This window comes from Rhodnius prolixus, unplaced genomic scaffold, assembly GCF_049639745.1.
Source record: "Rhodnius prolixus isolate KJV_2025 unplaced genomic scaffold, Rpr scaffold_3, whole genome shotgun sequence".
NCBI classification, from domain to species: Eukaryota; Metazoa; Arthropoda; class Insecta; order Hemiptera; family Reduviidae; genus Rhodnius; species Rhodnius prolixus.
Genome location: NW_027411603.1, coordinates 35,376,261 through 35,402,877, shown reverse-complemented (window position 1 = coordinate 35,402,877; position 26,617 = coordinate 35,376,261). Strand labels below are relative to the sequence as shown.

The window sequence follows — 26,617 nt, the reverse complement described above, 5'->3', positions numbered from 1 at the left end:
TATTTTAAATAAATAATTATTAGCAGCCTATAAATAAGAACACATTCCAACACATTATGTTTTAATTTTCACTCAATGATGTTTTTAAAAAGATTCTATCTGATGCATCCTTAATTCCTTAGTTTAAGGCAGAATTGTGGAGGAACGTTTAGGTCCAGAGAAGAGAATGAGTAACAGATCTCTTTGAGTAACAGGATCTGCTTTGGATGCTTCTAACTTTCAGCATATTGGTTGGAAACATTTTCTTTCATGCTGGAGCAGCATAAAGTTAAGCTTAAGTCTGGAGTAAGATTATTAGTTGAAGGAATACATTGCTGTGTGCAGAATTGTATGATTACGGGCGAAAAAAATCACAGAATTTACGGTAATATTATAAACTAATTGCAAAGAAAAATAAGTAGCTATCAGGTGTTTGAGTTCTGATTATTGGAATGTCAAATATAATCTACACAGAACATGCTCCATATTGGGGCTATTAGCCCTAATTTTCTAATCGAGTTTAGCCTAGCTTTGTGGGGCTATGGTCCAAACTTCACTCCTCGATAAGGCATCCAGTTGCCGTTTTCGAAAAAACTGACACAGTGAAAGACTCACGAAAAATTTAATATTTTATTAAGCTTTATTTCGAAACTGGAATAAGAGACAAAAATGTCAGTTTGTTAAATATTAACAATTTTACGAATGAAAAAGAAAACTACTACACGTGTAATTAATATAAAGTGCGTAGGTGACTGGTTGTCATGGTAACTGGTTGTACTTCACGTTTACTCTATCTGGATTTGAGGTTAATAAGCTGTTTACAGGTTATTAAGCAAACAGGAATTCAATCAAAATAATTATGAATGAAAGAAAGATAAATAGACGGCTTTTGAAATTCTAGCATTGATTTTGAAAATGAAACTTTTTCTCTATAACACTGAATTAGTTTTGTTTAATTATTGTACTAAATCATTACAATTATATGTGCAAAATATTTTATAGAAAAACGCTAGAAAACATTTTCGAAGTAATCGCCAAATCCTGCAAAATGGTGATTCTAGTCGGGCGTCTAGTATTCAAATTAGGAATATCATTTTTATATTTAATTCAGTCACACCTCTCCTCATTAGAACAGTGGTTCAAGAGATGGGCTATTGTACTCAATGAAACCAAGTCTCAAAACATCACCTTCACTCTTCGTCGCATTACTCTCCCTCCAGTATTCTATAACCTAACACCAGTAGTGAACGTTGCCCGCTACCTTGGGCTTTACTTAGACCGAAGACTTTCTTGGAACCCCCACACTAGACTAAAAAGAACAGAATTAAACAGACGCTATTGACTTCTTAAAAGACTTTTAGACGATAGATCAAAACACTCTCTGGACAACAAAAGACTAATTTATACTTTCTATTTTGAAACCCATCTGGGCTGGAATAGAGTTCAACCAAACGCTCCAATTTCCAAAGGATTCAATCTCTTCAATCTAAAATACTTCGAACTATTGTAAACGCTCCTTTTTTGACTCCAACCTGGACTATACACACTGAACTTAACTGACCTTTTGTCACACAAGTTGCTAAAACAAGATACAGAAAACTCCACTTCAACCTGCAATCTCATATAAATCCTCAAGCTAAAAATCTTTCTTCAAGAACTCTTCCTGATAACCCGGACAAGACGCCTTAAGAGACAGTGCCCTCGTGATCTCCTCTCAAGTGAAGAGAGTGACTGGCAGTCTAATGTTTTAGGAGTGTTACCACTGGGTAACTTCTCCACTCGTATTCTTCTATTATCTTCTACGTATTCATTGTTCTGTTATCACTGTTATAGCGCCATCGCGCTGCTTGTAGCACAAATAAACGCCAAAAATATATATATATTTAATTAGTAATAACGTTTGGTCCATTACACTGAACTGATACATTAAAAAAAGACTTCCCTACTCCTCACCCAAAATTGCAATTCTCAAAATATTACTGGAAAAATGTTTGAAAAACGTTACAAATCAACGCATGCGCAATTAGTGTTCGAAGTTTAAAGAAAATCAAAGGTGTTATTTTCGGGAAAACCATAAAAACGTAAAAGAAAAGGTTCAGTAAAATTTCAATTTCACTTAATGGATTTTATTTAAAATTTATTTTATTTTACTTTTATTTATTAGGTCTGATACTGGGAAGCTAAACAGTAAGTTTCTGTGTTTTATGGTTTTTGAAGTATAGACTACAATCCAAAGACTAACGGATCAAACAATTTAGTTTTAATTAAATATTCTGTTAATCCCAGTAAATAAATAAAACCAATCAAAAAGATCAACTTACCCAAGGTATTGTGACGATATAGCCTTTCAGATACGCTAACTTTTTTATCCCAATCATATTCATAACCGGGTAGCATTAATGGTTTCTCCCATAATTCTTCATATTGTATTAATGGTAATGGAAATGGATTCGGCAAAATTTTCCCTTTCACATTATTCATTCTGAACAAAATTATAATTTAAACTAGAAATATTTGTAAAAATATACCTAATTAATAATTTTCTAAATCATAGCAACTAATCATTATAATAACCATTTTCGAGAATCTGTTAAATTACTTAGGTATTATTTTTAATTTAACAAATCATAATTGCTTATTACAATTTTTTGTCTTTTATGAATATATTTACATTTTTCAAATTAATTGTAAATAATTATTAATTTTATTGAATTAGTGCAGGTTGAATATATTTTAAATAAAATGGTTTGAGTCGTTTCAGGAGTGTATTACACTCCTAATTGTGTATTTAACATTTCAAGTTAAATTACTGTTATCTTTCTATTTTCTTGTATCCACGTTTAATCCCCTTCGGTCTTTGTGTAAACAACAACGTGAACTTTACCTCAACAGTAAATAAATTTATTGACCTCTACAGTTGCGTTTCGACTTTTTTCAAGCTGAAAGCATTGCAAACTCTCAATTACAGCAGAGCAAGTGGCCCGAATTATTGCATTAGTTGAGGATGGACGGAGTCAGCGGTAAGCAGCGTTAGGGTTGCCTGAGACCACCGTCCATAGAGCCATCCATCGTTACCGGGAGACAGGCCTCTGCACTCGCAGACAAGGTTCGGATCGACCAAGAGCCACAGAAGCGCTTGATGACCGATTTATTAGAATTCACACTCGGAGAAATCGTACATCAACTGCTTCTGAAACAGCTCAAACACTGCTTACTGTTCGTGGAGTTTCAGTCAGTGCTGAAACTGTACGAAGATGGTTCGCTGAAATGAATTTACGCCCTAGGAAGCAAGCCACAGGACCATTGCTCAACGTAGACCATCGGAGAGCCCGTCTAGAGTTCGTTAGGGAACACCGCAACTGACTGAGAACGATTGTAGAAACGTTCTCTATTCAGACGAGTCTCGTTTTGCTCTCTACGCACCTGATGGGAGGCGATGAGTTTACCGAAGGCCTGGGGAGCGCTACGCTCCGTGCAATATTTCTGGTAGACTACCATTCGGAGGTGGTTCAGTGATGGTGTGGGCTGGGATTTCTATGGGGGCTTAAACTGAGCTCCACGTGTTCAACAGGGCAATCTTAAATGTAGATTTGTATGTGAGGGAAATTTTGCAGCAATATGTGATACCATATGCACCATTTATTGGGGAAAATTTTATTTTTATGCAAGATAATGCCCGATCACACACTGCCGCCTGTGTTGTTCAATATCTACAGGATACTGGCATTCGTGTTCTGAGATGACCAGCACGCAGCCCGGATTTAAATCCAATTGAACATCTTTGGGATGAGCTCGGTAGGCGATTAAGATGGAGTAATAATCCTCCCAGGAGCTTAGAAGAGAGAAGGATTAAACATTCCTCTTCGTAATTCGTCTAAAACTAATTCAAAAAAATCATTTTACATTGTACGATTTTAGTTAAATTTTTGTAACTTGATTACAGACCTATAAATCTACAACACTTATTTGAAACACTAGTTTTCTTGGACAATTTTATTGATGGCATTTTGGGATTTGTTCTAAAGTAACAGTGTTGTTGAAAGTCTAGTCCTTGCTCTTATACTGTTAAGGAGGGTTGTATTTAGGTAACCAAATTCATTAGTTTGTGAAGAATTTCACAACTGGAAAGTATTTCTTTGCTCAATGGATAGTTCATTTTATTTTTTATATTTACAAAAATATGGTTATTTTTTATTCTGTAAACTTTGCAAAACATATGTGCACTGCACAAACTTCACTTTTTGACATATCTTAAATAAAAGGGGGCGAAGCATTTGGTTCAATCGTAGCTTTTTATATTTATAATAAATTTCACAAATAATAAAGATTAAAACCATTAAACGACCAAATGTTTCTGGCCATTAAATAATAAACAATTTATTACAGAAGCCATTTTGATTAACTCAGTGCTCTAATGTAAATCGTAGCAACAATTAATCTCAAATTCAGTAACAGTCACTAAATGGTAACGGTAAAATTATTTGAATTTATATTATAAACGAAATTAAAAAAAAAAATTATTATAATTTCATCGCATTTCTTCATTTTTTGTTTTATGGTGTTAATCGAGTTGTGGAGTGAATGGCTCAAATCTATACAGGGTGTTCATTTTAAGACGGCTCAAATGCATTTCATGCTTAAACGGTTAATCTGAGCAAAAAATGGTAGAGGAAAAATTTGTTGCCCGTCACCTCTAGTTTCAGAATATGTGACTTAATTTTAGATTCCTGCCCGCATACGCGGCTGACGCGCGACCAAAAGTTGTTCTCAAGCATACACAAAATGGCTAAAAATTAATTTTACATCTGTTACAAACAAGAAGGTTTAATAATTTTTTGGTAATTTTGGGAGAGTTGCGTTTAATTACCAAAAAAATTGGAAACCTCCTGCCACACATTTAAGTGATCAATATCTTTCATATAAAGGATCAAACTTATTCCTTAATTTATCAAATAATGCACTTTACTCAACTTGTGAAGCTTGTGCTGTGCCTTCAAAGGTGCCTCCTCTGGCTCGCAAGCCAGGTTAGCCAGGAGGTTATCAACTGCTCTCTGTATCTGAGGGTTCTAAAATCAAGTCACATATTCTGAAACTAGAGGTGACGGGCAACAAATTTTTCCTCTACCATTTTTTGCTCAAATTAACTGTTTAAGCATGAAATGCATTTGAGCCGTCTTAAAATGAACACCCCTGTATAGATTTATACCTTTTAAATTGAATAATATGTTTAGAAAAAAAAAAATTAGCAAGGCTTTTCTCTGTAAGAAGTCATCTTCAAGAGAAAGTAATAAGAGTGTTCACAACAGACCTTTTTATGAATCATGCAAATGTCGATATAATCTGTGATTAACTAGATTAATTTAAGTAGAGTAATTAATAGTACTTCAGTAATATTTAATTTTAATTTATTTTTATTAATCATTAGATTAACTAATAAAAATAATGCAGAACACACTTACATGAATTTTTGAACAAATAAACACAGATCAAGAGTTCATCATGGACACTTGCAGAACCCAATGGTTACTACTTTGGCGGATAACAATGCAAGACTGTAGGGTGTTCTGTGGGCGGTACAACCACAGCAAACAGTGGAACATACCGCCGTTCCTAAGAGCAGATAGAAAGGAGGCTAACAGACAGACCTACCGCTCGCTAATCGTATCTACGTTTTATTATTATCATTATTATTATATTGAATCATGCCCGCAACTCATTTTTATAAAAAGCCTATTACAATTCTGTTGTTACAAATAGTCGTGGAATGATGTTAGGTTGGCCTGTATAGCAATCGATTAGTTCGCATGATTTATATAATATTCCATCTCTGTAAATATACATATATTTTGTAGATATTCGCTAAGAATGGATGTAAGAAAGTTGAAGTAAACAAATCAACTAACGAAGGCGTACTTTTGTTCAAACATTGATTAAGAAAAAACTACTCCAAAGTTGAAATATATTTGATTGATTAAAGCTGTAACTACGTGGTGGTACAATGCATATTGTTCTGTGTATAAACTGCTAAATATAGTTGTACAATCAATCACTAGATCAACCATATTTAATCATTTCGTTTATATTTTATTTTTTACTTTCCTTTTGTAACAATAACATGTTACACGCCTTTTTATTGAACGTCAATATTCAATAATTTATTAAATATGAACAATCGGTATGTTTCCAATCAAACTATAACATGGGTTTATTATGAAATGCTTAATAGTTTAGGCTCCATGATTGTTGGGTATAGTTTACAAAAGGAGTCTTATACAATTGCTAGCAATTTTTTATAGCACGGGTGTGAGCCCTTAACAATGGCTCTGATATTAGACAGGTTACTATTTGTGAAGATTATATAAGTTCCTAAAATAGCCGCTGACTTCTGAGATTAAGTCAAAATTTCTATTTTTAAAAACTGCCTTCTCCTTAATATGCTCTAACTTACTGCGCAGCTCTATATCACAAGATTAGGCCTAGGCGTTCTTGGCGACATTATTTAATTCGTCACCTGTCTGAGATTTCATTCTCCAGATTGTAAATTTTTCCAGCAGTCACAAATCACTCTAGAAATCTACAAAATAAAAAATTTATTGACCAAAGAACATTAGAAAATGCGTTTTCTGAATTTATAAATTCTAAGGATTTCAAATTCTTTACAGAGGGTATGGAAAAGTTACCCACACGTTGGCAGAAATGTATAGAAAGTAATGGAGACTATTTATGATTATTATTATTTTCCGGACAACCCAATACCATCAGAGAGAAGTTGGTGAAACTTAATAACTTGTTAAGTTTTTAGAAATTGAGTTCATATAACTTTGACAACATAACATTACTTAATAACTAAATACTTTCCTTCTTGTAACTCGTTTTTCTTTTTCCATGTGAAAATCTTTAAATCCAGTGAGTTACTGAGCTATATATTTTTCTTGAGTGATTTCTAGGAGCATTTCCCTCAAGCGTAATTTAATTTCCTTATACTATTATAACAACTTTTTATTTTTAATCGTTTATTTAGTTTTTATCATCGCATTTATTGCGTTAAAACCAATAAGAATAACTTAGAATGTCCGCACAACATATTCAGAATGGAGAATTTACCCAGTTAAGTTGTCCAACAACATTTCACTATCTATGGACTCTCGTCGTCAGAGAGGAGATCGTGAGGCCACAAGTCTTTTAGGACGCCAATGTTGTCCGTAAGTGTCCTGGAAGAAAGATGTTGCTCCAGTGGATAGTGGTGAGATTGTAGGTTGAGATGGAGTTCTCTGTCACAGGTTTCTGCTACTTGAGTGACGAAGATTAAGATTAAGATTAGATTATCAGGGTGGGACCTATGCCCCACGGCACCGCTGCCACAAGAGGCTTATTGAGCCTTCCCCCTTTGGATCTAGACGAAACCTCCCCTACTAAGGAGGTTGAGGACTTTCCCTACTAGTTCTTTTGGGCTACAATCTCCTTTGGTCTTAAAGTTCCAAAGGTTTCATAACGCAATAGACCAGCCAGTGAGAGGCCGTTCCCTCCTTATCCTGATACAATCTGCACAACGGTTTCGAGCTAGTAACCCCCTCCTTGTACAGATGACTAAGCCCTATGTGTACTGTGTAAATGTATTGGGGTGTAACAGTAAATGTTGCTCATGTTCATGTTGTTAGGGCTGGGATACCCACAGGGACGCTAAGTACCCTGAAGAAGTGGCTAATGCACTTCCCCCTATGGGGTGAGTGACGAAAGGAATGTTTAAATCTTTAGAAAGGAGCTTTGCGAACTGAGCGAAGAATAGTCTGCAAGGACTGGATTCTTTGGAGGTTTGAGCGTTTGGTTGAACTCCTATAGTTCGATGCTATAAGCCCAGACTGGCTTTAATATACTTTCATATATAAGTCTTTTGCTTTAACAACTTATTACGTTTCTCTTAGATAATTAGAAATTTCTGTGAGTAGTAAAAAAATCTATTTTACATTTTCTTTAAAACTAAGAATATTTTTATTCTTTTTTAGTTAATCAGTCTACAAACAAATTAACAACCTTTATGAAAGCTAGACCATGGTTACGATCTGTATATTTGTTGATTTCAATAGAAATGTTCGCCTTAATTAGTTGATTATAAGATATAATTTCTGCAGAATATACTCAGAATAGAGTACGACTAGCGCCGTCTGGGTAATAAACTATTAAGTTTATTTTTAATAAAATTAAAATAATTTACATAAAACTGCATTATAAACTTTCCTAATTAATTATAAATTAGTACTTTTTCATTGTAAAATCATTTTAATTTTAAGAGCAAATAAAATATAGCGGTTTATGTTTTAAGAATTTATTTTTTTTTTACTTTTTTTACTTTTAACGGCATTTTATTTCTTTCTGTTGGAGATTCCGTCTAGAAGAGGCAGTGGAAAAGCGGAACAAGATTTCTTTGCCATCAAAGTTTCGATTATTTTGTTCGATAGTTTCGACAATTTTTGAAACAGTTTAAATTATCTTCAATTTTGTATTCGAGGGTCGTTTGAAAAGACCGTGCAAAAATAAAAACTACTTAATTTTTTGGGGTAAACCTTTTTTATTTTTCAACATAGTCTCCTTTTAGGCTTATACACTTCGTCCAACGCTGCTCTAGTTTGTTGATCCCTTCCGAATAATAGGATTTGTCCAAGTCTGAAAAATAGCCATTCGTTTCTGCAATCACCTCCACGTTTGAATAAAATCTTTTTCCCGCCAGCCATTTCTTCATATTGGGGAACAAATAGTAGTCCGAGGGAGCCAAGTCTGGAGAATAGGGGGGATGTGAAACGAGTTGGAACCCTATTTTCATTAATTTTGCGTCCACAACTGCTGAGGTGTGAGCTGGTGCGTTGTCGTGATGGAAAAGGACTTTTTTGTGGGCCAATCGTGGGCGTTTTTCTTGCAGCTCGGTTTTCAAACGGTCCAATAACGATGAATAATATGCACCTGTAATAGTTTTACCCTTTTCCAGATAGTCGATGAGAATTATTCCTTGCGAATCCCAAAAGACAGTCGCCATAATCTTTCCGGTCGAAGGAACGGTCTTCGCCTTTTTTGGCGCAGATTCTCCCTTGGTAACCCATTGTTTAGATTGTTCTTTGGTCTCAGGAGTGTAGTGATGTATCCATGTTTCATCCACAGTGACGAAACGACGCTTAAAGTCCTGCGGATTCTTCTGGAACAGCTGCAAACCGTCCTTGCAACACTTCACACGATTTCGTTTTTGGTCAAGCGTGAGCAATCGCGGCACCCATCTTGCGGATAGCTTTGTCATGTCCAAATGTTGATGCAAAATATTATGTACCAGTTCATTCGAGATGCCCACAGCACTAGCAATCTCACGCACCTTCACTCTTCTGTCATCCATCACCATATCATGGATTTTATCAATGATTTCTGGAGTAGTAACCTCAACAGGGCGTCCAGAACGTTCAGCGTCACTTGTGCCCATATGGCCACTCCGAAAATTTTGAAACCACTTATAAACTGTTCTAATCGAAGGTGCAGAGTCACCATAATGTTTATCAAGCTTCTCTTTAGTCTCCTGAGGCGTTTTGCCTTTCATAAAGTAGTGTTTAATCAACACACGAAATTCTTTTTCGTCCATTTTTTGAAAATCACTCGACTTCCTCGATTCAAACGAATGCCAAACACAAAGAAATAGACCGATCTGGCTGAAACTTGGTGTGTGTTCTTCCAAGAGATGCTACTAACTAAACATAACCTCGATACGCTCCAGTGGTGCTATCTCTCTGACTTTGCACAGACTTTTCAAACGACCCTCGTATTTACTTAGATATCTTTATTTTTACATTTTATTTATTTTCACAACCGCAATACATTTCTGCAACAAGTGAAGGTAATATAAAATAGATATGTAGGTATAAATTCGTGAATAGCATGAGTAGCCAATGGTAAAACTCTCGAAGAACATCGTTTCACTATTATGCACTGGCACTAACATCATTAAGAAGATCACGATGCCAGCTCTTCAACCTTCTTGGAGGATTTCCAGGTAATGTAGTCCTTGGGAAAATTAGAGGGGTGAGAAAATTGAGGCGTGGAATTTGCCGTAGCAGGATCTTGGATACGGAAACAAAAGGGATCAAAAAGATCTCGAAGCAAGATTAGTTAGTCGGAGTTAGTAACAAAGAATGGAGCATTAGCGATTCGATGAGGTGTTTTTGATTGAAAAGATAGGATTTTGTAGATATTGGAAGCTTTAGTTCTGTTTTATAATACTGTATTAATGGCAAGACTGTAAAATGAACATTTAGGGCACTTTTTAAGAAGATTATAATCACCCTTATCTGTTCCTGAAATGCATTAATCGTTTTTTTATTCTGGAATTATCTTTCAAATGTCTTAGATGTACATTTACACCTTTTTACATAAAAATCCTAAACACTTTGAAAATATATTCTTTTAAAGTGTATCCTTCATCAAATACATTTTCAGCGCGATGGCTGCTGTTGTTTTGGAGTTGTAAAACTGGATTGTTTGACTGCATTTCTTACCACTTTACTATTAATTTCGGTCTTAAAATGCCTTTTTTTATGTTTATAAAATAATGTTTCTTACATTTTATATTTCTGTAAATTCCTTTATTAATTTATTAACTAATCGATTTAGAGGTTAAGAACCTAAATATACAGGGTGAACCAGTAAGTAATGTCCATAGACCTACTGTGTGTAGTACATCTAAAGTGGAGTTCAATGACGTATTGGCCAACTTCATATTTTCCGCTGTTCTCGAGTGACGCCACTTTAACTTTTTTTTTTTCTAAAATCATTGCTTTTTTGCAATAAGAATGTTATTACGCAGAAAGTTTTAATCTGAATTCGATTCTGATGACACGGTTAGAAAGACAGATAAATTTTCTAAAAATTGATACCATTTCGAAGCATAAGTTATTCTCCAAACAGCCTTAATCTTCCTCCGGATGCTGGAAAAATAAAAGTAATCGAAATTTTTAAGAAAACTCATTAGGCCCTTACATGATCATTATCAGACCTAGGTGCTGGTATTTTTTATAAAAGTTTCCTTGTTTAATGTGGGCTTTCTAACGGTTATATCATTTTCCAGGATTCCTTCTATCTTCGTATGAGAAATTACGTTTGTTTTACTTGAAAACGTGTTTATGAGCACTCAATAGTGTTAGTTATCAAGTTGTTTAATTCATTGAAAACTCTTTTAGCTGTATTCAATTTTTAAAGTAGATTGTCTTAAAATAAGGAAGTCAAAGGTTACAAATTGCACTTTAAACATTTACCTCTGATCTCACTGAAATATTTGAGAAAACGTTAGGCCAGGAAACATTTATAAAAAGTGCCAGCACCTAGGTCTGATAATGATCACATAAGGGCCTAAGGAGTTTTCTTAAAAATTTTGATTACTTTTATTTTCCCAGTTTCCGGAGGAAGATTGAGGCTGTTTGAAGAATAACTTATGCTTCAATATGGTGTCAATTTTTAGGAAATGTATCTGTCTTTCTAACCGTGTCATCAGAATCGAATTCGGACTAAAACTTTCTGAGTAACTACATTTTTATTGAAAAAAGTAATGATTTTAGAAAAAAAAAAAGTAAAGTGACGTCACTCAAGAACAGTGGAAAATATGAAGTTGGCCAATACGTCATTGAACTCCACTTTAGATGTACTACACACAGTAGGCCTATGGACATTACTTACTGGTTCACCCTGTATATATATTTAACTTTCGTCGGCTTCATCTGGCAGTCTTATTTGAGAGCAGAAGTCAGAAATCTCTGTTGCAATTATGAGTTCAACTAAAAAATGCTGGATCAACTCCACAATAAGTTCTAAGCTTGCCGTTTTATTATTTATTCTCATTTTCTTGAAATAAATGTTAGAAACTTTAAATTAAGTTATTTAATCGTAAGCGAAGTTGTATAACCTATACGCAGCAAGCGTCTATGAATTATTGCAGGATAAGACTGTATGAGTAATTGCATGAGTTCGCTTTGACAAGCGCATCTTTCTCTCTCGGCAAATACAATTGAGGTTGGCATTTAATAAGATGCAGCCAATGCTTACTATACAAGAAACTTAACTGATATCAAATAGAATATGGGTCAGTAACCTCTCTTAACTTCACTTAAATGTTACAGGTCCCTCTTAATCCATAAATAGTTATGTCACATTATAAATTAATGTTTTATTAATGAAACATTTTGTGGCTATAGTATTACTCGTCTTTAGATGACACTGAATACAAAAAATAAAAAAAAAAACTTAAATCTGGTAGCGGAATACTTAAGATTCCCTTTCTTCACTATCTTTGTCAACTTATTTGCATATCGTTTGTAATACCTACCTATATTCGCTGCATATCCCCAGAAGTATCTTCTTACTTATAAATGACAATTAAGTTTAATAAATTACTTTTTTTAATTTATTACATTTTAGCTGTCAGTTGTGGAGCTTAAAGTTATTTCCGGTTGTGTCTGAGATACTAGCACTTGAGAATGTTCGCACATCATTCACAAAAGCCGAATATATCTTGTATAATCTATTAACTTGTAATTAAAAGTGTTTAAAGTTCATAATGACTTTAAGTTGGCAGTATTCATTTAATATGTTTAGGTTTTAACGATGTTTATCAAGAGTTTATTAGTAGGGGTGTTCCTTGTAAATCTCCGACCATATGGATACATTTACATTTTTTCATTTCTTATTATTTTAAATAATATCTTTGGAAAGAGCTTGAAAGAATAAGAAACGAAGAAATTAGAAAAGAAAATGAACGTTTCAAGAAAATGTGCTGCAGAAGGTGGAGGGAAAAATGGATAGATGGCATCCGAAAAAGCCTCCACGGTCACGGACTGAGAGAAAAGAATATCCGAGGACAGATACAGTCGGAAGCCAAAATTAAAAGAAATATTTGATTGCAGGAAAAACCTGAGTATTGAGTATGTTTTTGGAAACCAATTGCTAGAAGCTCAAAGAAATACAGTCGAACCTCTCAGTAATGGTTACTGGCGGGGGAAAGCAAAGTGGCCGCTTTTTGGAGGTGGCCGTTAGAAGGAGGTAGGCAAGTTTCATAATGAAAAATATATGGGTTTATTTTCCAAACATCTACTTAAAAACTGTTTATTATTAATAGATTTAAAAACGTGCATAATTGCATAATTATTTAGCTATATGATATTCATCAAGTTTTTCTTAATTATCCAAAAAAATTATCAAAAAACTACATATTGACTTAATTAATAATTTTGATAACAATTTTTATAATAATCATCACATTTATTCATAACAATAATAATTTATGGTAAAATTATCATCGTACTATCATCTATTATTAGAAAAATAGACAAACCTTTCGGCAAGTTGACGATGGCTCGATTTGGTTTTTGCAAAATCTTCCCACACATTTATTTTCTCTTCTAGATTAGATTAGATTAGACTAGGGTGGCCTTAAGGCCTACGCCACTGCGACCCGTTTGGATCTATTGTGGCTCCCCTCACTTTAAAGCTCACCCTCCAGACCTGTCCTTTTAATCAGACTTTTAATGCTGGAGAGTGACTCTTGAGTAAAGCTCACAGGCCTTGGTATTTCCTCCCCGAGAAGTAACATCCTTAGCCAAGACAAGCCCCTCACACTGACACAACACGTGCAGTGCCGTTTCCTCCTCTTCCTGACGGAACCTACAGAGGCTATCATCTGCCAGGCCCATGCATTTTCTCTTCTAGAGATAACCTCTTTTGTTTGAGAGACAAACAGAAAAAATAATATTGTTCGTCCAAAGTAATATTGAAAAATAATTAAAATGATATAAGATATATATGAGCTTATACAGGAAACTTTAGGAAAAACCAGAAAAAAACAAAAACTTGAGAGGGGATAATTCTCTTTATCACCGCGTCAAACGAACTTTTAATAATAAGGTGGTCGTTGGTGGGAGGTGAAACATGTAATTTGTTCCCCAAAATCAATGTCCGCGGTCGCTATGTAGAGTGTCCGTTAGACGGAGGTTCTTTTATTTAGAAAGTGTATAGAGGTAAAACGGGGAAATCCAAAAAACTGTCCGTAAATAGAGGTGGTCGCTAGTGAGAGTGTCCTTTATGGGAGGCTGTAGATTTAAATCTTTGAAACAAAGATTACTTGGAAACAAAGCTTAGGGGTATTGAGGAAAAACCACATTGAGAACGAAGGGTTTTATAAAGAGGTAGAAAAAGAAGCCTTAGAAGTTATCTTTAAAGTAAGGCTCGTCAAGAAGTGAGATCGTTAACGCTAGGAAAGTGCTCAGATAACATTATCTACCACCGGATAGTAAACTGTAAGAGGAACAGAAAATTTAAAGGATGCAGCTAGATTCGAACCCAGGATTTCTGAATAAGAGCCATTGAGCAAATCTGTTCTCTACACTAGAAGGGAAAGTAATAATAAGTCAAAAATTGAAAAGAAGAAGAATTAAGAAAAGCATCTCATATCCTGGTTATAATGCAATTTTAGAAACTGTAAACCAGGCTAAATGTTTAAAAATAATAATAGTACAATATGGCTTCCACAGTCTCATAACAATTCTGGTGATGTGCTGCCTGAAATGCCAGTGACCCCCACTGTGACCTCTACACATTTATACAAACGATTTGTCAATGGCATGTCACCACTGGGATTAGCTTCTTGCTTTCTCATCTTGTATTCATCACACTTCATCAATATACCCATTAATAATTATTTTCTTTAAAAGTAAAAAATAAAAATAAATTTAATTACTAAGAAACAAAACGCTTCTTATTTTTCATTCTTGAGGCGTACTCTTTGAGAATACCAAATAGTTATTATGGTTTCTGTATGATTGATTTTTACTCATAATTTCCTTAATTAGATATAAAGATATTTTAGTTGGTCCTCCTTGTCCAGTAGCCCTCAATCTCGAAAGTCTTCTGTGTGCTCTAATATTCCGATGGCCACATAAAAACGCATTTACATACAAATTAAAAATTCAAGCCTTAAACAAATTATTCTTTTTTTTTATTCTAATAGTAATAATGATAATAATAAATCATAATTGGGAGTCATCCTCAGTTGGACACTCCCGCATTTTGCGACTGAGATTTATGCTATTTGTCAGGCCATAGAGTTCATTAAAAGAAATTATTGCACAAAAGCATTAATACTTACCGACTCCTTAAGTGCAATAATGGCTCTCCGGGATAGATTCTCGACAGACCCAATGGTCATGAAGATATACTATTTATTGTCCGAGCTAAGCACACATGGTCGAAGGGTGGTGTTCGCCTGGGTGCCGGGCCACATTCGCATGTCCGGAAACGAAAGGGCGGACGAGGCTGCAAAACGAGCAGCCTCTACACAAACTAACCATACCATCCTTGTTCGGCCCACTGACTTACAAATATATATGAAAAATATTATAAATAGAAAGTGGCAAAGTCAGTGGGATAATAGTGATGAAAAACTTAAAGAATTTAAACCATGTGTGCGAAATGCTAAAGTCGAGAACTACCCGCGGCATGAATCGGTAATTTTAACGAGGCTAAGGATTGGGCATACACCTGTGACACATGGGTACCTCCTCATTGCCGAAAGAAGGCCGAGGTGCCCACGATGCCAAGAAAGGCTGACAGTGTCGCACGTGTTGGAAGGGTGTCAGGCACTGCGAACACAGAGAGAAACAGCAGGCCTGCCACATGACCAGCGCGCAATTCTCCAAGAGGGTTCTCCTTATGTAAGGAGGCTATTTGATTTCTTAAAAAATATAAATTATTATAATAAAATTTAGGTATAGATTAGGTTAGCTTATAGTTTAGTTCTTATAAAGGGGAAAGGAATATCGAGTACTTTCCCCTTGTGTGAATGAGTAGTATGTTGTTTTTAACAGCGTGAGTGTATTTATTGGCGTGAATGTATTTATTAGCGTGAATGTATTTATTGGCATGAATGATTTTATCAGTGTACGTGTATTTATTGCGAGAATGTTGGTATGAATGTTAGATTTAGTTTTTTTTAATTCGGGGTTGAAAGAAATTTATAAAAGTATTTCAACCCCCCTTAGATTTAAATTCATTTAGGATTAGGTCACTTTTAGAGTGTGCAGGAACATTTGTTAAAAGTACTGCACACTCGAGTTAGATTCTACGAAATAGCCTCCTTAGGATAGACTATGTACATAATCTAGGTTAAGCGTTATTACATATGTCATATATAATGTATTTGTATATATATGTTTTATTATATAAATCGTTACAATTTTGTTTATTAATAGTTAAAGCAAAACCCAAAGTACTTTTAATTGCTTGAATTTTGGATAAACGTCAGCTTATGAAAGTAAGGGAGGGTACCATCGGCCAAATCGCATTCCTCCTCGTCGGCTAGACCGATGATGTAAGAGGGGAGCGCGGTCTGCTTCCGTTCGCCTAGGCTCCACCCTGCCTTGCTGAGCAAGATATGTGTGTGGCAGCCCGATAGGACAATAGGGTACCATCCCAGCTCTAGTGGCCTTCATGTGAGAAAAGAAACTGTGAGCAGGCGCTAATGGCCACAGACGTCGATGCGCCGGAAAAAAAATAAAATAAAATAAAAATAAAAAAATAAATCATAATTCTTCTCGGATAACTTTGGATTAAGAATGTTTAAGTTTCCAACTTACGGGGTATTTCTTGCGAATTATTAGCGCTTTTGTCAACCTCTTTAAGTGACTGCGTTTGATAGAGGTTTTTTATATGTCAGTTAGCCCAAGTAAAACAAAAATCGATCTATGGGGTAGGTAATCTTCAGGGCTATGTAACATTGCGCTGGAAGAAGAATATTGGCAGATAGAAACAATGGTCATGTAAAGGTTTTCTGGGTTTGGAGATCTTTATGATGGAGTATAGAATAGAATAAACTTTATTTAACAATTGAAGGTATATCACGGTTCGCCTAGAACGATTTTAATTGAAAAGTTCACCAACATGAAAAATTTTTCTTTCTCATTATTTGGGTCAAAACTAACCAAAATCCACTGAAAACCAAATCGGTTTACGTTGCGGATTTTTTTTTTTTTTAATTTTTCAGGTCAAAAACGTGAAAAACGGCTTTTTTTGCATTGTTAAGCCTAATGAACGGAAAAACAACACAGTTTTTTGCAAAACCAATGCATGCATTTTGAAGCTGAGGGAATTTCCGATAGAAAAATTATTTGGGCTCTTTTAATCCAAAAAGTTTCATTAAATGAATTTGAATTGGAAAGTTTCACTTTTTCCAGTGTATAAATATTGTATTTTGCAGGAATGTTTCTCATTTTTGAAAAGTCCCATTCCCTTCCACCAAAAAGCGATGATTTATTTGTTAAGTAAGCTTTGAAATGCGAGAAACACCTTGTTTTTGCCTTATTTTGCTCAAAAATGTCTTTTTTATTGATTTTGAATGTCGAAATTTCATTTTTATCATTTATAAAATACATCAATCTGTCGAAAATTCCCTCAGCTTCAAAATGCATGCATTGGTTTTGCAAAAAACTGTATTGTTTTTCCGTTTATTAGGCTTAACAATGCAAAAAAAGCCTTTTTTGATCTGAAAAATTAAAAAAAAAAAAATCCGCAACGTAAGCCGATTTGGTTTTCAGTGGATTTTGGTTAGTTTTGACCCACATAATAGGGAGAAAGAAAAATTTTTCATGTTGATGAACTTTTCAATTAAAATCGTTCTAGGCGAACCGTGATACACATATGTACATAAGAGTGCCAGTATAAAAACTATAATCTCCAGATAATTACATAAATTATTACAGAATATGATATAAAAGTAAGTAATGAGGGGAAAAACAATGAAAAACCCTCAGCCTCCAAGGAAAGTTTCACTTCAGGGAGTCCTTAACTCTCCTGTGCCTGTGCACCGTGTCCAAACTATAGTCCACTACTAGTCTGCAGAGGTGGTTGTGACTTGATTCACACTTACTTAACAAACCAGTAGCGAGGTACTTCATGTAGTGTTCTACATAGTCCATGTTGGTGTTACAAGTGTAAGTCTATAATACAGGTGTAGCGGGGGGAAGTGATCACAAGCCTGAGGAATTTGTTTTGGATGATCTGCAGAGAGGCGATATTGGATCGACATATCCGACTCCATGAGGGACAAGCATAAAGTAACATGGGCCTAACCACTACCTTGTACAGGAGGAGTTTATTCTCTGGGGATAGTTTAGAGTCCCTGCAGAACAGCGGGAATAGCACTCGAATGGCTGTCTTTCCTTTATTGACTCTGTCCTTTATGTGGGGGGGGGTAAAGGTCAGCCCACGATCCAGTAATACTCCAAGATACTTGTGATAGTGGCATCCCACGGCACAATCCGTCCCCCGAAGTGGACATGTCGATACAAGATCGGCCTGCGCTTAGTGAAAAGGATAGCCTCTGTTTTTAAGGGGTTACTTCGTGGTACACAGATGGCTCCAAGTTGGAGGAGGGAGTAGGAGCGGGAGTGTACGGGGCGAAACCGAAATGTAGCTTTTCGGTTAGCCTAGGAAAACTAGCTACAGTTTTTCAGGCTGAGCTAGCTGCAATTAGGTTCTGTGCTACCGAGATTAAAGAGCGAAGAATTATTAACTCTAAGGTCGTAATTTTCTCGGATAGTCAGGCTGCTCTACGGGCAATTAGTTCCTACCAGGTCAATTCAAGGCTGGTTTGGGACTGTCTGGGTGCCCTGAAGGAAATTAGTGACCAAAATAAGGTCTTTCTAGTTTGGGTACCTGGTCATTCAGGACACAAGGGAAACGAAGCGGTAGATTTATTGGCCCGGGAAGGCTCTGTGGGACACTTCGTTGGCCCGGAGCCCTGCTTTGGGGTTTCGAAATGTGTTAAGTCTGCGGCCATCAATGTATGGGTGCAGAGTAAGGCTCAGGAGTGGTGGCTTGCCACCACTGGGCTGCGACAGGCGAAGGAGTTCATCAGAGGCTATTCGCCGAGGCTGACCGCAGAATTAATCCGTCAAGGCCATGGGGCTATAAGGATAATTGTAGGCCTATTAACGGGCCACTGCAGGCTCAGAAAGCACATGCATCGCATGGGCCTGGCAGATGATAGCCTTTGTAGGTTCTGTCAGGAAGAGGAAGAAACGGCACTGCACGTGTTGTGTCAGTGTGAGGGGCTCGTATGGCTAAGGATGTTACTTCTCGGGGAGGAAAAACCAAGGCCTGAGAGCTTTACCCAGGAGCCACTCTCCAGAATTAAGAGTCTGATTAAACGGACGGGTCTGGAGGGTGAGCTCTAAAGCCGGGGAGCCACAATAGATCCATAGGGGTCGCGGTGGCGCAGGCCTTGAGGCCACCCTAATTTAATCTAATCTAATCTAAGGGGTTACTTTTTATTTTCCACTTCGTGAAAAATCTGTCTATACATGACATGGCCCTAGTAAGCCTGCTGTCTATCGTGTCCAATCTCCTATAATGGAGTATTTCCAAAAAAGTAAGGATATGAGTAGTTCTCAGAGTAAAGAGTTGTTTATGTAAGACAAGAATATCAGAACGTGCCTTGGTAGCTGTTTTAAGTATACCAGAGGTTATTAGGTCGCATCTTGTAGTTTTGGAGAAGGTTAGGTTAGGTGTTTTTATAACATTTGAAGGACTGAATGTTTGTGAGAACTAAGAGGGCAGTCAAGTTCCAGCAACACTTTGTTGCCATGTTCTTAGTCAGTTATGTCAGGATGATGATGGAATACTGAGGCAAGGTAAGGTGTTTAGAGTTTTGCTGAAATAATTGAAATTATAATTACAGATATAAAGATTGACCGAAAAACAAACAAAATTTTGATTAATTACTTATAACCTAAAAAGCAAATTTATCAAAATGTTACATTGACATTTCTCTGATTATAATCAATGCAATAAAATTTAAGTATTTGCAAAGTTGTATAGTACTTTGCCAATTAGTGCTGGCAACAAGTAACGGAGAAATCCAAAGTAAAAAAAAAAATTGTTCAAGTAATTTGAACAAAATGGAATTGCTAATGATAATAAAAAGTGGATGATAAAGTCAAGGTCTGTATTAAAAACATACAAAATACTAATTTAGCGCTCACCGGATTTAAGTGGTGTTTATAATTTTTTTGTCAGAAAAATAAAGAGGCTAAAACTTGCTTATTAATGGTGGGCAGTAAAATTCAGTAGGTGTAACACTACTCAATAATAACCTCCAATAATTAATCAAAAGCAAACTCATTAAGCATAATAAATAAATGTAACTGATTGCTACGATTCTAGGCAAACGGTAACCAAGTTTCTATTTTGTGAATAATTACTGCCGAGATGTAATTAAACTTACTGTTATTCTTTTTATTGCACTTTATTTTAAATAAAATAAAACTTTAATCTTTGACTTTACTGTCACTACATGAAAGTCAAAGTCATTACTTTAATATTTAAAACTTGTCTGTCTATTTAAACCGTTCCTGGCAGGAGTTCTTGATTAGTTTAATTTTTAGCCTCATTATTTGTTTTCTGTTGAAAATATGGCTAGGTCCTCAGCACTGAATAATATTCCTGATTTTATCGATCGTAGCACAATAAGTACAGTTAGCAAATAATGTAGTGCAAGACAGTAAGTAAGTAAATTCGAAATCACTACACCAAATTTTTTTCTCAATGTAGCTATTTTAAGAATATTTTTTGAACTTAAGACTATTGATGGAGTGATGATAGAAGTTAACCATGTGCTGCAATTGAAGTCTTATCAGGACCAGTAAAGCTTCTTCTTAACCGCCTCCAGCTGCAGCCATACAGGATGGTTTAAGTGCTTAAAAGATAAGTCTGCGCTTCGACGGAAGAGGGGGTCTAATCAGCATCGAAAGGGTTCTGTAGAGGTAGCTAGAAAGAAGAAGTGAAAGATAGTGATCTGCACATTTCAGGTTGTAAAGTAATCGCTTATTTTTTTCAGGCCGGGCTTAACGTCCAGTTAAGTATCGTGGACAGGGATAGAAGCTCATACTTTAGCTGTAAACAATTTTTTCTAACAAATAAAAAAGTAGCCATACGCGGGATTCGAACTACCGACCTCTCACTCACTAAGCCAAGCTCTTGACCACTAGACCAACACGCGCCCCGCTTTTCAGGGTTGTTGTCTCCAGTTGATAATTCTGTGCCTTCATTAACTCTCAGAGTAATGTAAAATCTATGTCTAGATAATTTTTTTTTTGCATTCACCAACTCTGATTTTAAAATAAAATTAATTGGCTGGGTAAAATTTTGGGACAGTTGATAACCCTATACAGATCATATAGTTACAGTGATGGCGAACCTATGACCCGCGGGTCAGACACTGACCCGTGCAAGCTTTTTCACTGACCCACAATTTCTAGGCAACCATTTGTTTGTTTACGCGGGTTGATTTAGATTTTCTAATTGTGTGGATAATTTATATTCTATCTGTATTTTTTTTTCAATCACGCATCGACACAAAAGGCAATTTAAATGCTATCTACAACCTTTAGTTTGATCATTACAGTTCTAAAAACGCAAATGATGACAAATGCTTTTGTAGTATTTGAAAATAAAACAAAAGTGTTTACAAAATATCAAATAAAATGTATAATTTTACTCATATTTTGTTTGTTAAAAAAAAATCGACAACCCAAAGCAACTAACCATATTTAGATTTTTTTCTTCAGCTAAAACACACTTTTGTAAGGTTTTGTTCAGTTATGTTTGTAAAAAGAGACTTCCATAGCACTTGTTTCGTCCCGTTTTACCCGTTAAGCCAACTGAATTTTAAAGATGTTTAGTTTTTGAAAATATTCAGTTTAAAATTTTTAAACTTAACTCTTGTTAAGTGCAAATGGGCATTAGTGACCCAAAGCTAGAACTAGAAAAAAGGTTAGGACTCACGCCTCAAAAAGGTTAGCCATCCCTGTACAGTACATGACTAGTTTGTAAGCCAATCAATTTATTCTTTAATAATACCAAAGAATTGTATTAATTTATTTATGTTTTTAATGTACTATCTTCTTTTTATTACTTTGTTAAGCTACATAATTTTGCTTATCACTGCTGTTATCAGAAGCTGTAATCGGAGATTCTGCGATAGCGCTATCTGGCGCCCAACACCATCATCTGTACCTTAAGAACTATTGACTGAGGGAAACACAGGATGAATGCCAACGTGAAGGAAGATTATCTGTCAGTACTGTGTGAGGGAGGATGCTGTGACTAATTCTCGAAAGATTTTTATGTAAATGAACACAACAATTCGGATTTTTCTTCTTTTTGAGTGTGTGCACTGTGCCTAGTCTTTTTTGTGTCATATATATTATTGTGGCTTTAGCCTTTACATGAGAAACATTTATAAGATGATAGTTAGTATTCAGTGATTGAAAATATATTTCCTTCTACTTTCAGAGTTAAGTTGTTTTTAATAAAAATGGCCGAGATATGTAAGACCACCACCAAACCTTGGCTGGAGAATCACTTTAAAGTATAATACTATAAATTGTTGGAGCCCAAGATCGTGGCTATAGTAATGGTGTTACTTATGGAACAGTTGTGGAGACTGTCCCCTTTGGTATAAGTCAGCGTTGGCGTGTCCAACTACAGTTTGTCGTGTCTTCTCCTGGGCCCAGCTTGTTCTTACAATGCGTTATTTTTTTTCTTATTCTTCTTCTTTGTCCCACTAACAAGAACAAGAGCATGGCCACTTTGACCATAAAATTGTAAAATAATGTTCACGACCGTGGCTTATCCACCTTAAACCATGAATGTCCTTTTTTAAAACAGATTTTATTTTAATTATAACATTATATAGCTTGGGCATATACACACGTGCAGTGAACAATACTGAGCTGTACCCAAGGAAACCACTTAGCTTTATTGATTCATCTTGAGACCATGCCAACATTTATGACACCTTCCTTAATTGGATCAAAGTAGTTTCCTGCTTTCACAATAAATCTCTGAAATATTCTCACGTTCTAGATTTTTTTTTTTTCTGTTAACCTTTTTCGCCTTTATTACCTCATTGATTGCGTATTTACACTTTTTTCACGATGATATCTATATCTGGTTTCTTCAATCTATTGAACACGTTAACTGAGGCATAGTACTTTTTCCTGTCCTGCATTATATGCAGGTGTCCGGTAAGTTGTTTCTCCCTTAACCGAAAGCTTTCAAACCTTTTTGTCATTTAAAACTATCTGCGAACAAGTAATCTCTAATGTTTACCCAGTTTATTGATACTTCAAAAGAGGTAGTTATGCTGCAACAGAAGTACTTGGTACCGGTAACCCATATTACACCAGGACAAAATTTCATTTTAATATAGTTTATAAAATCTAGTATTAATAATAATATTTTTTATTTGTTTCAAGATTTAACTTATACAAAGGGTTGGTGTGATTACAGTAAACGTTACAGTTCATAAAAACAGAAACAAAAGAAACTGAACAGAAAGATGTAAGTTCTTAAACAGAATATATAAATAATACCGAAATATTAACTTATCAGAAAATAATAGTTCTAGTCAAAAAGAATAGACTCCATAACAAATTATAAAAACATTATCTCTCTTTTACAATTCAAATTTTGAAAATGGGTAATTCAGTTATTAATATGGTTCATTGCTCTAACTTCCAATCCCTTTAAAAGTTATAAATATATGTCATTAATTTTGTTAATATCAATTTTATACAATAAAGTCTCCCTAGACACATATTCTCCCTGAGCTACAGGAGAGGGGTTCATATATTTAGCCAAATATTTTTCTCTAATTTTATTAAAGTTGTAACAATAAGAAAGAAAGTGATAGATATTATCTTCATGTTTTAACGAACAAAGAGAACATACTCTGTCTGGAAAAAATTTATAATTTTTAAAGTTAAGGTATAGAGAGGGATATTTTTTATTGAATAATCTTAGTTGTGCAATAATTCTTACCTTATTAATATGACATCTATTAGTTAATAAATACTCCTCTTCAAAAGTTAACGAACTGCAGAGACGGAAATGTAAATTAAACGAAGAGTTCACAACACATTCAATATCTTTACAAATTAGAGAGTTTTTAAAAGATTCACAAAGACCATTTTTGATATTTAATACTTGTGAACCACTTTAGATGTTCAACACTTCTGCTTTACCAATAGAAATTAAATAAGATTTAAATGTGTTGTACCAATTAAATAGAAGATTAATTTTCTCTAATTCTGCCATTCTATTATAAACTATTTTAGGTAAACAGTCTGAATTCATATTTTATATTTTAATATACCAGTTAACCATTCTTTTAAATAATTTCCATCTACTATGGACTCTGCCTGTCTCCACACGAACATAGGAATCAGGAGTTGTTCGAGTTAAACCTAGGATAGATTTTAAAAATCTAATTTGGCCTCTTTCTATTATATCGGTGTAGTTACAGGCCCACACCTCAGATACGTACATAAAGCAGAACACTCTCTGCTTAAAATCTAGTATTAAAAAAATAATCAAACGGTCTCCAATCACTACTGAGCTATGGAAGCTTCAAATATCCTTAAGGAAAGATAAAGTATAAGGATAGATTTCCTAGACTTGGACCTTGTTCAGTATTACGAAGAAGAAAAAGCAGAATCTAGGTATTTGTACTTTGAAATTTTCATTTCGAATTTCATTTGATAGGTTATTAACCAATGAGAGGTTATTAACCAATGAGAGGTTATTAACCAATGATAGGTTATTAACCAATGAAAGGTTATTAACCAATGAGAGGTTATTAACCAATGAGAGGTTATTAACCAATGATAGGATATTAATCAATGATAGGTCATTATCCATTGAGAGGTTATTAACCAATGAGAGGTTATTAACCAATGAGAGGTTATTAACCAATGATAGATTATTAACCAATGATAGGTTATTAACCAATGATAGGTTATTAACCAATGATAGGTTATTAACCAATGATAGGATATTAATCAATGATAAGTTATTAACCATTGAGAGGTTATTAACCAATGAGAGGTTATTAACCAATGAGAGGTTATTAACCAATGATAGGTTATTAAATTTAATCTGTTTTATTACTTTAATTTTTACAGGAGTTTATTGGACTAGTGAATACTTCTGCACACCGGTCCTAATTAAGAATAACTTTTATTAAAACAGTTAAGTGAAGGGGCAACAATTTAAACTGCTAAGAATATCCATATTTCTGAAAGGGAAGAAAAAATTAAAGAGTAGGATGCGACTAGAATCAGTGAGGAAGAGATGGAAATGAGTATTGAGAAGGTAGTAAATATAATATTCCAGTATGTGATGGTAGAAATGCCCACTGTACGAAGGAGGAGGACGCTACATCCAGGTGCGTCACGACCCCGGAGGCCACCATTGACGGATTTAGTGGCTAATTTCATCAGGATGGTATCCCTAAACACTAAATCTCACATTCTACAGCTGAGTTATTAACAATATATACACACTAACAATTACGCTAAGCAACAGAAACTATGTGTGAACTTATGCCTTACGGCAAATTTTACTCAGTACATTGTGTAAATCATATTGTTATGAAAAATAAAACACAAAGGTAGAAACAATCCAATTGATACTGATATTATGGAGCCCCTTTGGCATTAAAACTGTTATTGATTCTGGGCAGTAGGTATAGTAAGTCTCTCCAATCTCATAGATAACTTATCGCGCAATCAATGTCAATTATTTTCTTCTTTTTTTTCTTTTTTGAAGTTGTAAATGTATGTATTAACTTATTCTGATATTATTGGAGGCATAAAATTTTAAAAAATATGTTTTTGTAAATTAAATTTTGTGTTGGAAAATTTATTACACAAGTTGTGTTGTCTTTAATGAAAATGCTTGTTGCTCGTGAAATTCCGGACCTGAAGGAACTGACCGCTAAGTGTGATGAAAAAATATTGTTTTTTTACGATGTACGGGAGCCAATCAGAGGGCAGTTATGGTAACCCGATAAAATGAAACATATTTTAGCTAACATTTTAAAATAATATTTGTAAATCTATTTATAAATAAACCGAAACATCTTTAGCTTCGTCCTCATGATATCTCCGGAAGCCACAAGGCTACCAATTTGAAATAAGTAACGTAGGTTTTAACAACTTGGATCCTGGGTGCTCGTTAAAAAAATGTTTTATCAAAAATTATACGTCTATTCAGCTGTCTGCGACAAAATAGCGCTACGTTAACATTATTTTTTTTTTCCAACAGAAAGAAATAACCAATTCAATTTTAAGGCACGAACAGGGCTTTTGAAAAATGCATGTTGATAATTCCACTTTTGCCTGAGCAAATCGTGATAAAAACGCGAAGCTGAAGAATAAAAAAAAAAAAAAGGATAGGTGGAGGATGCTTGAAGAGACAATTATCACTTCAAGATCATGGAGGCCCATAACCATAGAAGTCAGCAACCTTTCTGGGCATCGTTCCTCGAGTCCCGATCAGGAAACCTATAAAGATAAACTGTTGCTCTTTTCTGCAACGAAGCGAATGCATTTGTCATTAATCACCTGTTTCCTAAGCTCAGATTAAGTATGGGTTTTGGAGATTTTAAACATATTATAGGGATTCAATGATTGCCTCCATAGCCACGGCAGCCGAGCGGTTAGAGGTGAGACCTGTAAAGATAATATGCATTGTGGTACTGGGTTCGATTCCCGGTCTTAGGCCT

General features: G+C 35.0%; 1 protein-coding gene across 1 annotated transcript in view; it reads right to left on the bottom strand.

Annotated features, from left to right (window-relative positions):
- Positions 1-26,617, bottom strand: part of LOC141452574 (protein CFAP276) — a 61,597-nt gene that overhangs the window by 18,924 nt on the left and 16,056 nt on the right. The window contains exon 2 of the mRNA XM_074124860.1: positions 2,301-2,461. Within this exon, the coding sequence (XP_073980961.1) occupies positions 2,301-2,460 (160 nt within the window). The 5' untranslated portion in view covers position 2,461. The remainder of the gene's footprint in view (positions 1-2,300; positions 2,462-26,617) is intronic.